This window comes from Hyperolius riggenbachi, chromosome 9 (genome assembly GCF_040937935.1).
Source record: "Hyperolius riggenbachi isolate aHypRig1 chromosome 9, aHypRig1.pri, whole genome shotgun sequence".
In the NCBI taxonomy this organism is placed as follows: domain Eukaryota; kingdom Metazoa; phylum Chordata; class Amphibia; order Anura; family Hyperoliidae; genus Hyperolius; species Hyperolius riggenbachi.
The window spans coordinates 222,684,602-222,697,496 of NC_090654.1; the positions used below are offsets into that span (position 1 = coordinate 222,684,602).

The 12,895-nt window shown below is 47.4% G+C and overlaps 1 protein-coding gene across 2 annotated transcripts in view; it reads right to left on the bottom strand.

Annotated features, from left to right (window-relative positions):
- The window catches only part of LOC137531902 (cofilin-2-like), a 102,961-nt gene that overhangs the window by 20,663 nt on the left and 69,403 nt on the right, over window positions 1–12,895 (bottom strand). For both annotated transcript variants that reach the window (XM_068251915.1, XM_068251913.1), the window contains one exon: window positions 8,969–9,243. In XM_068251915.1, coding sequence (XP_068108016.1) covers window positions 8,969–9,156 — 188 coding nt within the window. In that variant the 5' untranslated portion in view covers window positions 9,157–9,243. The remainder of the gene's footprint in view (window positions 1–8,968; window positions 9,244–12,895) is intronic.

A 12,895-nucleotide genomic window follows, 5' to 3' on the forward strand; every position in this document is an offset into this window, starting at 1 on the left:
TAGCAGGCGGAGAGGAGGTGGCAGGAAGCCTGCCTGCAAGCCGTGGAGGTGTCACAAGTTAGTCCGCTGTGCAGCCACGTACTCCCTGCTTGCTGCCATCGCTCACCAGGTTGACCCAATGGGCTGTGTACGTAATGTAGCGGCCCTGCCCGTGCTTGGCAGACCAGGCATCAGTGGTCAGGTGGACCATTGACCAAATGCTCTTCGCAATAGATGCACGGTACAGTTTGGGTATGGCCTTTTGTGAAAAATAATTTCGGCCTGGTATCTTCCACTGCGGTGTCCCAATGGCCACAAATTTACGGAAAGCCTCTGACTCCACCAGCTTGTATGGTAATAGCTGGCGAGCTAATAGTTCTGCCACGCCAGCTGCCGGACGCCGGGCAAGAGGGTGACTGGCAGAAATTTGCTTCTTACGCTCAAATACTTCCTTCACCGACACCTGGCTACTGCTGTGGGCAGAGGAGAAGGAACCGCTCAAGGGCAGAGTCGGTGTGGAGGAGGGTGGCTGTGAAGGTGCAAGGGAGAAAGCGGCTGAAGAAGATGATGCACCTGAAGGAGGAAGAGGAGAAGGAGGGTGGCTTGTCTTTTGGGTGCTGCTTTTCCTCAGGTGTTCTTGCCATAGCTGATTGTGCCTTTTCTCCAGGTGCCTTCGTAAGGCACTTGTCCCTACGTGAGAGTTGGCCTTTCCATGGCTCAATTTTTGCTGGCAGAGACAACAGGTGGCTTTGCTCCGATCTGAGACACACATGTTAAAACATTTTCAACCCGCTGAGCCCCCCTGGGGTGATGGCGCTATGGTGGCATCAGCAGCTGACGTTGAAGGGCATGTTGGCTGGCTGGCCATAGCTGGCGATACATGGCACCGGACACTGCCCCCAGCTGCTTCTGAGGACGAGCTTACTCTGCTTCTTTCATGGACTCGTCTCCTCCTACTCCTCTCTGACTACCCCTCTGAACTGTCCCCCTGGTCATTTCCTCTATTGGGAACATACATGACATCCGTATAATCGTCATCATAATCCTCTTGCCCAGCTTCGCTTTCCTCAGACACCTCCACAACTGCACCAACTTCAGGTGGTTCATCATCCCCCTCCTCAAACGTTACGTCCATACTATCACCACCTAACTCAGACGTATGAGGTGGTGTACCTGCGCCCTCATCTTGTTGTTGCAGTAGTGGCTGTGAATAAGTGATTTTACCACCAAATAACTCCTGCAAAGTGTCAAATGCAGTGGATGTGGTGCTTGTACTAGCGCTGGTGGCTATGGGAGATGAGGTGTTCTGTGTTAAATAGTCAAGCACGTCCTGACAATCTTGGGAAGTGATGGCACGTGCCTTCTTCTGAGCACTGTACTTTGGGCCAGGGCCGCACGAAATCACATCTACACGACCTCGCACAGACCTGCCAGGTGGCCTTCCTCTGGGTCTGCCTCTACCTCTTCCTCTACCTGATTTGTCCATTTTGTCCATCTCGGGGGGATGCTAGGTATATGCAGTGAGGTGGGTTCACTGAATAGTAAAAGGTAGTTATATGCAGTGAGGTGGGTTCACTCAACACAAAAGGTAGTTAGATGCAGTGAGATGGGTTCACTCAACACAAAAGGTAGTTATATGCAGTGAGGTGGGTTCACTGAACAGTAAAAGGTAGTTATATGCAGTGAGGTGGGTTCACTGAACAGTAAAGGTAGTTATATGCAGTGAGGTGGGTTCACTCAACACAAAAGGTAGTTAGATGCAGTGAGGTGGGTTCACTCAACACAAAAGGTAGTTAGATGCAGTGAGGTGGGTTCACTGAACAGTAAAGGTAGTTGTATGCAGTGAGGTGGGTTCACTGAACAGTAAAGGTAGTTATATGCAGTGAGCTGAGTTCACTGAACAGTAAAGGTAGTTATATGCAGTGATCTGGGTTAACTCAACACAAAAGGTAGTTAGATGCAGTGAGGTGGGTTCACTCAACACAAAGGTAGGTACAGTATATGCAGTGATGAGGTTGGTTAAGTAAACACAACAGGTACTAGTAGGTATATGCAGTACTGGGTAGTACAATGTGCAGCTTCCTGTCACACACACAGGTAGTCACTGGATGTGCTGGGCTGCTGGGAGTGGCAGTGGCGTCCCTACCATAGGGCGGAGGGGGGCGTGGCGCACCGGGTGACAGACACCCAGGGGGGTGTCACCGGACCCCCCACAGCAGCACAGCAGGAGGGTGAAAGCAGCGCTAGAAGGAGGGGCTGTAGAGGCAGTGGTGGGGAGGGGGGAAATATCCCCCCCTCCCTCACCTGGGACCCCTCCTTCTGCCTCTCTCTTCAGCCATAGCTAACTGTCGGGAAGTGCAGGGGCGGCCGGAGGCGTGCTGAGAATTACTCACCTAATTTCCGCGTTCCAAGCAGGGAACGCAGCGACATGTCGTCACAAGTCTGTCTTCAACGCCGCCCACTGTGCTTCCTGATTAGCGGAAGCACAGTGGGCGGCATTGAAGGCGGAGATCTGTGACGACATGACGTTGCCACGCTTGGATCGCGGAAATGAGGTGAGTAAGTCTCAGCACGCCTCTGGCCGCCCCTGCACTTCCCGACAGTTAGCTATGGAGGGGGAGAGAGGCAGAAGGAGGGGTCCCAGGTCAGGGAGGGGGGGATATTTCCCCCCTCCCCACCGCTGCCCCCACTGCCCCTCCTTCTAGCACTGCTTTCACCCTCCAGGGGGCAACTAAACTAGCTATACTGGGGGCAACTATACTAGCTATACTTACTGGGGGCAACAGAGCCGGGACAAGGTCCTCCAGCACCCAAGGCTGAGACACCAAAGTGTGCCCCTCCATCCCTGCCACCCCAGCCGTCACACACTGATTGCTATTAGACTAAGAGGGCCACAGGGCCCACAACCTCCCCAACACCTTAATATCTAGTTATCTGGCTTGCAGTCACTGCCATGTATCCCCTTTTCTTATTTCTTTCTGCTTCAAACACAATTAGGAATGACGGCTGATTGAATTCTGTGCCCCCTCCTACACTGCGCCCTGAGGCTGGAGCCTCTCCAGCCTATGCCTCGGCCCTGCCCTGGGGGACAACTATACTGGCTGGGGGCAACTATACTAGCTATACTGGCGGGGGGAACTATACTGGCCGGGGGCAACTATACTAGCTATACTGGCTGGGGGCAACTACACTAGCTATACTGGCTGGGGGCAACTATACTAGCTATACTGGCTGGGGGCAACTATACTAGCTATACTGGCAGGGGCAACTATACTAGCTATACTTACTGGGGGCTACTATACTAGCTATACTTGCTGGGGGAAACTAAACTAGCTATACTTACTGGGGGCAACTAAACTAGCTATACTTACTGGGGGCAACTATACTGGCTGGGGGCAACTATACTAGCTATACTGGCTGGGGGCAACTATACTAGCTATACTTACTGGGGGCAACTATACTAGCTATACTGGCTGGGGGCAACTATACTAGCTATACTGGCTGGGGGAAATTATACTAGCTATACTGGGGGCAACTACACTAGCTATACTGGGGGCCACTATGCTAGCTATACTGGGGACCATTATACTACCTATACTGGGGCCCACTATAATTGCTATACCGGGGACCACTATACTACCTATACTGGGGGCCACAATACTACCTATACTGGGGGCCACTATAATGGGGGCCACTATACTAGCTGTACTGGAGACTACTATACTACCTACACTGGCTCCTGGCGCTACCTAAACTAGGGGGCACCTCTCACTACCTAAACTATCTAGGCCAGCCAGCCCAACATCACCACCAGCCAACCAGCCCAGATTCACTGGAAAAAAGGCCACAGCATCACCCCCAGTCAGGCCAGCATTTACTTCAACCAGCCAGGCACAGCCACAGCATCACCGCCAGCCAGCCCAGCCACAGCATCACCGCCAGCCAGCCCAGCCACAGCATCACCATCAGCCAGCCCAGCCACAGCATCACCACCAGCCAGCCCAGCCACAGCATCACCGCCAGCCAGCCCAGCCACAGCATCACCGCCAGTCAGGCCACAGCATCACCGCCAGTCAGGCCACAGCATCACTGCCAGCCAGGCCACAGCATCACTGCCAGGCCTTTCAGTCCACACATCATCCACAATCCAGCCAAAAACAGTATTGCCAGCCAGGCACAGCAGCCAGTAGAGGAGAATTCAGAAGCCAGGTGAGAGGTGTCTACCATATTAAGGGGGCATTCTGCCCATTTATGTGAAATGCTGTCTATTTATGTGCCTTATGACTGCTGAATTTGTCTTGTTGGTGGCCTCATGATTGCTGAATTTGTCTTGTTGGTGGCCTCATGATTGCAGAATTTGTCTTGTTGGGGGCCTCATGATTGCTGAATTTGTCTTGTTGGTGGCCTCATGATTTGTTGGGTGCCTCAAGATTTCTGAATTTGTCTTGTTGGGGGCCTCATGATTGCTGAATTTGACTTGTTGGGGGCCTTATGATTGCTAACTGTGAGACTATGGGAAAAACTGAATCATAATCATATGAGACAATAGCCTTAAACCTACTTTTTTAGCTTTTTAAAACAGAAAATTAAAACTGGGGGAGGGGGTTTCTAAAACAATACATTTTTCAGGAGTAGGATGGATGAAATTGTTTATCTTCACAGTTTATTTTCAACTTGGATTTTCCATAATGTTCACGTATGAGTTAAAATGTTTGTATTTAGTTTAAATTGCTGTTGGCGCTTTGCGATAGATAAGTGACTTTTGGGTTGCAGTTTGGGCACTCGACCTCCAAAAGGTTCGCCACCACTATCCTAATCTAATGTCCCACCATTGTTAAGTTCATGTAAATTTGTCTCCACCTGTGACCACACCCACATTTTGGTCCATGACCACACCCATTTTTCAGCGCAGCCGCACAATGTAGCCCCATTTGTCTTCCTGATGGGGGAGGGGGGGGGGTGTCTGTGGATAATGAGCACCGGGTGCCAAATACCCTAGGTACGCCACTGGGCAGTGGCACACACAGTATGAATTAGCAAGGCTGTGTATGCAACAAAAGTGTTAGATTGACATACAGAAAAAATTCAAAGAACAGGGATAGCTCTGAAAAGAGCTGTTGAGGGGTGCTATTAAAGCAATAATGATCAGCCAGGAGCAAGCTAACAAGCCAAGAGCCTAACTAATCTTTCCCTAGGAGAACAATTCTGCAGCAGCTCGCCCTAGTCTGTCTAATAGCAGGCAGACGAGTGAGTGTAATGGCCGGCGAGCCTGCCTTATATAAGGGGGGGTGGGGCTCCAGGGCTGAGTGTAGCCTGATTGGCTACAATGTGCCTGCTGACTGTGATGCAGAGGGTCAAAGTTGACCCTCATAGTGCATTATGGGGCGAATCAAACTTCTGGGAAAGTTCGCCTTCGCCGGCGAAGGCAAACCACCCTAAGTTCGCCTTGAACCGTTCGCTGGCGAACCGTTCGCTACATCTCTACTAGGCAGCGGGGTGGAGGGAGGAGGATTAGGTGGAGGAGGATTAGGTGGAGGGAGGATTAGGTAGCATTGGCATACATTACCTTGTCCCGACCGGCGATCGCTTCATCTCTTCATAGTTAGCTTGCAGGAGTCCTGCATCTAGCCAATCACGATGCGGAAACTGAACCCGCGTGGTAATTGGCTGGATGCAGGACTACAGCAAACTAACCGAAGAAGTGAAGGAGTGATCGCTGGCTGGAACAAGATAATGTATACCAATGCTACCTAATCCTCCCTCCACCCCGCTGCCTGGTGTCCTGCTGCCTCTCTCCCCAATCCCTGCTGAATAACATTTTAACATATAAAATGTTAATTACTGCAGCGCCATTTTTATACCGTTGCCGCTGTGCGCCATTTTTGCCTGTTCCGTGATTAGAGTGCCTTCTTAAAACAGAAGGAATTTGCATTAATTCAGCTTTAAGTGAACATCTGTGGTTACCCACAATGCACCACTACTGAATATGCAAATTATCTCTTTATGCCCCTGAAGCCAGGCTTACATCCAGAGCCGCTGGTATATAGCAAGCCTATAGCTGTAAATTTTACTGAGCCACACTAACCTCACATGCAGACAGCCTGTTTCCTTTTGGTCCTCCTCCTCAGTGCATGGCAGGGATTTATATGGCACTATAGGATAGGGCTTGGACCAGTACAACAGAGTAACCGAGAACCTCGGGGTGACCCAAAACCACAAGGAAATGCAGCTTTCTCAACTGCTACTTTCTCAAACCTTTGTCTGCCCAGTCTGGGATAAAGCTGGGTTTATGGGTTTTGTCAGAGTTGACTGATTTTTTTTCAGCACAGTGCTGATAAGCTTAGGGAAACCGCTTGGTAAGCTGAGAAATGAGTTAAAGTGGACCTTAAAGTGGATCCGAGGTGAACTTTTACTCATTGCATAATTGTGTTCCTTTCATATAGTTTATAGGGCATTCCTCAAGCCAAATACTTTTTTTGTTTTGTTTTAATACTCTAATTCCCTATAAACTAAATAAATCTCGCACACAGCTTTTCAAAGAGCCTTGGCACTGTAGCAAATGCTTATGGGAGATCAGTTTGGGCAGGAGGAGGAGGAGGTTACTAGCCATTAATTTCAGAGGCAGAGGGGAGGAGGGAGGAGGAGAGAGAGTGAATTCGTCACAGGCAGAGAGCTGGAGATGTTATCAGCTTTGCCTGTGTGTAATGTTTACAAACAACATGGCTGCTGTCATTGTATCACAGGAAGAAATAATCCATATTCAGTTAAAGCTGTTTGCAGCTAGATTTGCTGTGTAAACTATCTAAACTTTAGATAAGATATATAGACAAGTTACTTGTTATAGTTCGTTTTTTTATCTGGGATCTGCTTTAACTATAGAGAAATGCACCCTGTATGTATTTAGAGAGTTTAGCCTGTCTAATTCCCCCTCATCTGTGACTAATCACAAGTTAGTATCAGCTGGAACAAATAAATGTTTTTCTTTAAAGGCTATTTGCTGTTGTGGGGTAGTAATAATAATAATAATAATAATAATATATTGTTATTATGTTATTGTGTTGTTGTTTTAGAGCAGAGAGGAAGTTCTGAGTCCGCTTTAATTAACTAGGCTGCTTGTCAGCAGAAAGTAAACTTGTTTTCCAGCTCTAGCTGCTGTGATGTGTGTGTGAGATGGTGTTGTAATTGGAATATGATGCATTCAACATCGAATTTAATATTGAAAAGATGGCGAAGGCATCAGTGGCCTCAATTCAATAAGCTTTATCAAACTGTAATGAATGGTGTCAGCACACAGAGAGAATCTAATTATTGGTGATCTGCAGTATCACCAACAATACAGATATATACCCGATTATTGATTATCTGCAGAATCACCAATAATACAAGTATGACTAACCTCTGGACACCTGATAAAGTGTAAGTGTTTTGGTGCAACAGTAGGCTGTCTCCCGTGGGGCGGGAGACGCAGATAACAATGAGCATGGACCACCTGAGGAGCAGGAGGCGCCTGGCTGTGTGTGAACTATCTCCTAGGAGAGGGGATAGAGATAACCTGCGAGCCAGTGATTCCCTGCGATACTGGGAATCAGACTATACTGCAGCCAAAGGACTCCTAAGGGATAGAGCCCCTGACTGGACTGCCGAGAGGCCTCTCTGAGGAACAGGAGGTCTCTGCAGCTACCTGACACTTCGCGGGGTAGTGTCACAGGTAATACAGACAGACTGAACACTCAAGGTATGAGTGACAGCCGGAAGGGTCGGCCAGGCCAGGTCGGCAACACACGAGCAGATAAGGTACAGAGACAGAAGGCTGATTCGGTAACCAGGTACAGGCAGGGTTTGGCAACAGGTAGGCAGATATGCATAGGTACTGAATAAGAAAGCAGGAGAGAGGTTGAGAGAGCAATTGGTCGTAACAGATAAAGCGGAGGCCTAGTCTAGAGTGTGAGGTCCGTGGTCTCGACACCCAGGAACTAGTCTAAAGTATAACACAGCAATGACACAGTATTCCTAAGCTTGGGTGTGAGGTCCTTGATCACAACACCCTGGAACTGATCTAAAGTATAACACAGCAATGACACAGTATTCCTAAGCTTGGGTGTGAGGTCCTTGGTCACAACACCCTGGAACTGGTCTAAAGTATAACACAGCAATGACACAGTATTCCTAAGCTTGGGTGTGAGGTCCTTGGTCACAACACCCTGGAACTCGTCTAAAGTATAACACAGCAATGACACAAGCGTAATCTGGCTAAGTGTGAATTCCCAGGTCCACCTGGTTCTAACACACTGTGGGATCTGACTATGGTCTGAGTGCTCACACGTATGTATTTGCAACGGCAGACAACCAGCAACTGACAAGCAAGATCTATATATACTTGCAGTGCTGTGCAGCTCCGCCCGAGCCACTCAGCCAATCCAGAGTCCAGCTGGGATCAGCTGATCGGCCTGATCAGCTGATTCCCCTTCTGCTGGTATAAATGTCCTGTCGCCTGGCGTGCGCACGCGTAGCTCTCCATCTGTGTGCACTAGAAGGTCCAGCCAAGCCAGGCGCGTGTCACTGCGCGGAAACAACCGGTCTGAACGCGGAGATAACCGCCCTGTCACCAGACCACGCGGCGGCATCTCCGCTGTTCATTACACAAACACTTTATCAAACGTTTGATAATTTACCTCATGGGTAAAATCTAATTTTGAATTCACTAAGGTGTTATAGGTTTATTGAACGGTTTATGGATAAAACATTCAATAAATATATAACACCTTAGTTAATTCAAAACTAGATTTTACCCATGAGGTAAATTATCAAACGTTTGATAAAGTGTTTGATAAAGCTTAGTGAATTGGAGCCAAAGTGTGGCCACCTTTCATCTGAACTTCAGTTGTCTTACGATTTTGCTGAATAAAGCTATAGAATACATTGCCATAACAAGAGCTATATTCAGGAGAGATGCACATCATTGTTTACCACACTGTTTCGAGGAATTTACCAGAGAATGAAGACTAGGCTCTCTTCCTTGGAATAGTTGATCTCATAATTGACAAGATACACCGCATAACGACAATCGTCAAGTGGTAGGAGATTAACAAAGGCCATGTATGGGTCCGTCACTGTTTTGCCAATATCTTCCATCAGTATTTGGTTATCCACAAGGATCTCCGTTAGGTCAGAGCTCATACGGAACAAGATAACCTTCGTCGTTCTGAATGTTACATCCTTGTATGCTGTGAAGACCTCATTTTTGACTGTAATACCATCAACTACCTGGGAATAAAATGAAATTATTGCATTACTCCTTTGTTTACCTTTTTTCTTTATTATATTTTATAATATAAAGCAGGTGGGCTTGCAGGGTGCCTCATGCATGCTGTGTGGCAAAAATCGGGGCAAAGGTTTCAGAATGAAGTGGATTCATAAACTGAGATTCACTACAAGATCCCTTTACTAATGCTGGGAATACACAATGGCCTCAATTCTGGTAGGGTTATCAAACAAATTACCTCACGTGAGGTAATTTACCTCATGAGGTAATGACATTTAGCAATTCTGGTAGGTTTTAGTCATGTTTTACCTCATGAGGTAAATTATGAGGTAATCCATGAGGTAATTTACCAAAAATAGCTATTCTCATGGAAATTAGGGGGCATGTTAGCACATAATTTACCGATCAGTTTAAGGCCTGCCTGTACCTGGAGGTAAAGTCAATTTGCATGCATTTTGCAGTTTTTAGTGGATCCTATTGCTGTTTTAGTGTCGTTTCTATTCAGGTTGTGTAATAGAAAAGAATCGTGGAAATAAAACTCCAATTATTTTCATTTTTTTTAAACCTCTGCCTTGAGGACCATGGGCTTAAACCCCCCTAGTGACCAGGCCATTTTGTATAAAATTGGTCACTGCAGCTTTAAAGGAGTTGTCAGGCAAATTGTAATAAAATAAACGCTACTTACCGGAGGCTTCCTCCAGCCCCAAGCTCCCAGGACCTCTCTTGCCACAGATCTGCCCGCAGCCGTTTGCCGGAGCTCCGACCCGGTCCCCGGAGATGACGTCAGAGCGACCTGGAGGTCGCTCTGTACTGCGCCTGCGCGATCAGCGCTGTCAATCACTGCCACATGGGCCGGAGCGGACTGCGCAGGCGCAGTAGTTCTACGTCAATCGCGCAGGCGCGGTACAGAGCGACCTCCAGGTCGCTCTGATGTCATCGCTGGCGACCGGGCCGGAGCTCCGGCAAACGGCTGCGGGCAGAGCTGTGGCGAGGGAGGTCCTGGGAGCTTGGGGCTGGAGGAAGCCCCCGGTAAGTAGCGTTTATTTTATTAAAATTTGGTTGATAACTCCTTTAAGGCCAAGCTGCAGGGCCATACAACACAGCACATAAGTGACCCCCCTCCCCCCTTTTGTCCCCACCAACAGAGCTTTATGTTGGTGGGGTCTGATCGCCCCTGCAGTGTTTTTTTTTTATATATATATAAATATTTGGGGTTTTTTTTAAATTAAATTTGTGTATTTTTTTGATTATTTTTTTCCCTCTCTCCCTCCCACCCCCCAGGCAGCCAATAACGGCGATCGCCAAGCATAGGCTTTAGCCTATGAGAGCCGATCAATCTCTATTGCCCCAGGGGGACAGCCGTGTCACACGGCTGTCCCCAGTACAGCACTGCTGCAGATCGCAGCGCTGTACAATACAATTAAGCGACGGTTTCGCTGTTAGTCTCCTGAGCGGCGATCGCCGCTCGGAGACTGAAGGTGGAGCTTAGCTCCGCCCAACAAGCAGGAGATGAGCGCGCAGCCTGCGCGCGTTCTCCTGCAAATGCAAGCCCCAGGACTTTACGCCGTTAGGCGGTAGGCGGTCCTGGGGCTGCCGCTGCGGCTACACCCATCGGCGTGACGCGTTTGGCTAGTGGTTAATGAGGGATGTCTATAATTATACTTTTCATAGGTTGCTACATAATCAAATACACCTTCCTCCCTCAAAAAAAAATAAAAAAATCTAAACTTATGGAAAACAATTCCAAATCCTAACTTATGGTGTTATCCTATTCGAGTTTGGTCGAATTTGGATAGTAAACTATCCGAATTCACTCGAAGTTCGATATTCGAGTTAATCGAATATCCGATTCGACCTCGGATATCCGACGTCACTATCTGAGTCTGTGTTCGAGTAAAATATTCGAGGTGGCCTTAAATAGCTTTTAAAACTTGTATTGGAGGTCAATGATGCATGAAACCACCTTTTTTATGAACAAAAACATCAAGTGATTATGTGGTGATGTAGTAGTTATAAAAAAGGTATCAAAAATAGTAAATTAACTTCATGAAAAGTGTTTGCATGAGAAGGTGTGTCCAAAATGGTTGTAAGTTGGAATTCTTCATTTACGTCGTCTTCATCTTCTTCTTCTATATCTTCTTCTTCTTCTTCTATATCTTCTTCTTTTTCTTCTTCTTCTATATCTTCTTCTACTCGAATCTTCTTCATCTTCTACTTCTTGTATCTTCTTCAATTATCTGTTTCTTCGTCTATATCTTCTTCTTCTATATCTTCTTCTTCTTCTGTATCTTTTCTTCTTCTTCTATATCTTCTTCTTCTTCGCCTTCTTCTATATCTTCTTCTTCTTCGTCTTCTTCTTCTATATCTTCTTCTTCTTCTTCTATATCTTCTTCATCTTCTTCTTCTATATCTTCTTCTTCTTCTATATCTTCTTCCTTCTTCTTCTTCTTCTTCCTCTTCTTCTCTATCATTATATTATGTGTCTTGGTTTTCCTTTCTTTTGTAATATTTTTTTTTACTTCATTTGTGGAAATATTTTATTTTAATAACACCACAGTTATATTTGTGTTGATGGCATAATAGGTAGTGGCACATTGCAAGCCACAGCACCTTTTTCTGTGTACCCTGGCGGTGGTAAAACACAGACATCAGCAGGAGGAGGAAGTAGTTGCAGCTATTGTAGTGTGGTAATAGCTGGTAGGAGAGTGGGTGGCAGCAGAAAATAGTTCTTCTTCTGTTCTCCCTGGCAGTGGTATCAGCACACAGACAGCAGAAGCTCAATGCAGCTACAGGAGGAGGAGTAGTGTCTGTCAGGCAGTGTGATGTGACTGACATAATAGGCCCTGGTTCCTAGCGGTGGTACCAGGGCCGTAAATGAACATCATGAGGTTCCAGACAGCGGTCATGAAGCCCACATTGTGTCCAAAACACAATTGGGACAGCACAGTTTTCAACCCAGACACCTCTAAAATAATTTAAAAATTTTTTTCAAAATAATGCAGCTATTTTTGAGCGTAAATAGCTGGTGGCGCATGGGCAGCAGCACCTTGTAATGTGTTCCCTGGCAGTGGAGACACAGACAGCATGAGGAAATACAACAGCAGGCAGCGTGAGGAGGATGAGTGTGTGGCAATGGCAGCAGGCAGGCGGGCAGCGAGACATAGCTGGTGGTGCATGGGCAGCAGCACCTTGTAATGTGTTCCCTGGCAGTGGAGACACAGACAGCAGGAAGAAATACAACAGCAGGCAGCGTGAGGAGGATGAGTGTGGGGCAGACTGGCAGCAGGCAGCAGGCAGGAGGGCAGGCAGTGAGACATAATAGGCCCTGGTTCCTAGCGGTGGTACCAGGGCCGTAAATGAACACCATGAGGTTCCAGACAGCGGTCGTGAAGCCCACATTGTGTCCAATACACAATTGGGACAGCACAGTTTTCAACCCGGACACCTCTAAAATAATTTAATTTTTTTTTTTCAAAATAATGCAGCTATTTTTGCGCGTAAATAGCTGGTGGCGCATGGGCAGCAGCACCTTGTAATGTGTTCCCTGGCAGTGGAAACACAGATAGCAGGAGGAAATACAGCAGCAGGCAGCGTGAGGAGGATGAGTGTGTGGCAGTGGCAGCAGGCAGGAGGGCCGGCAGCGAGACATAATAG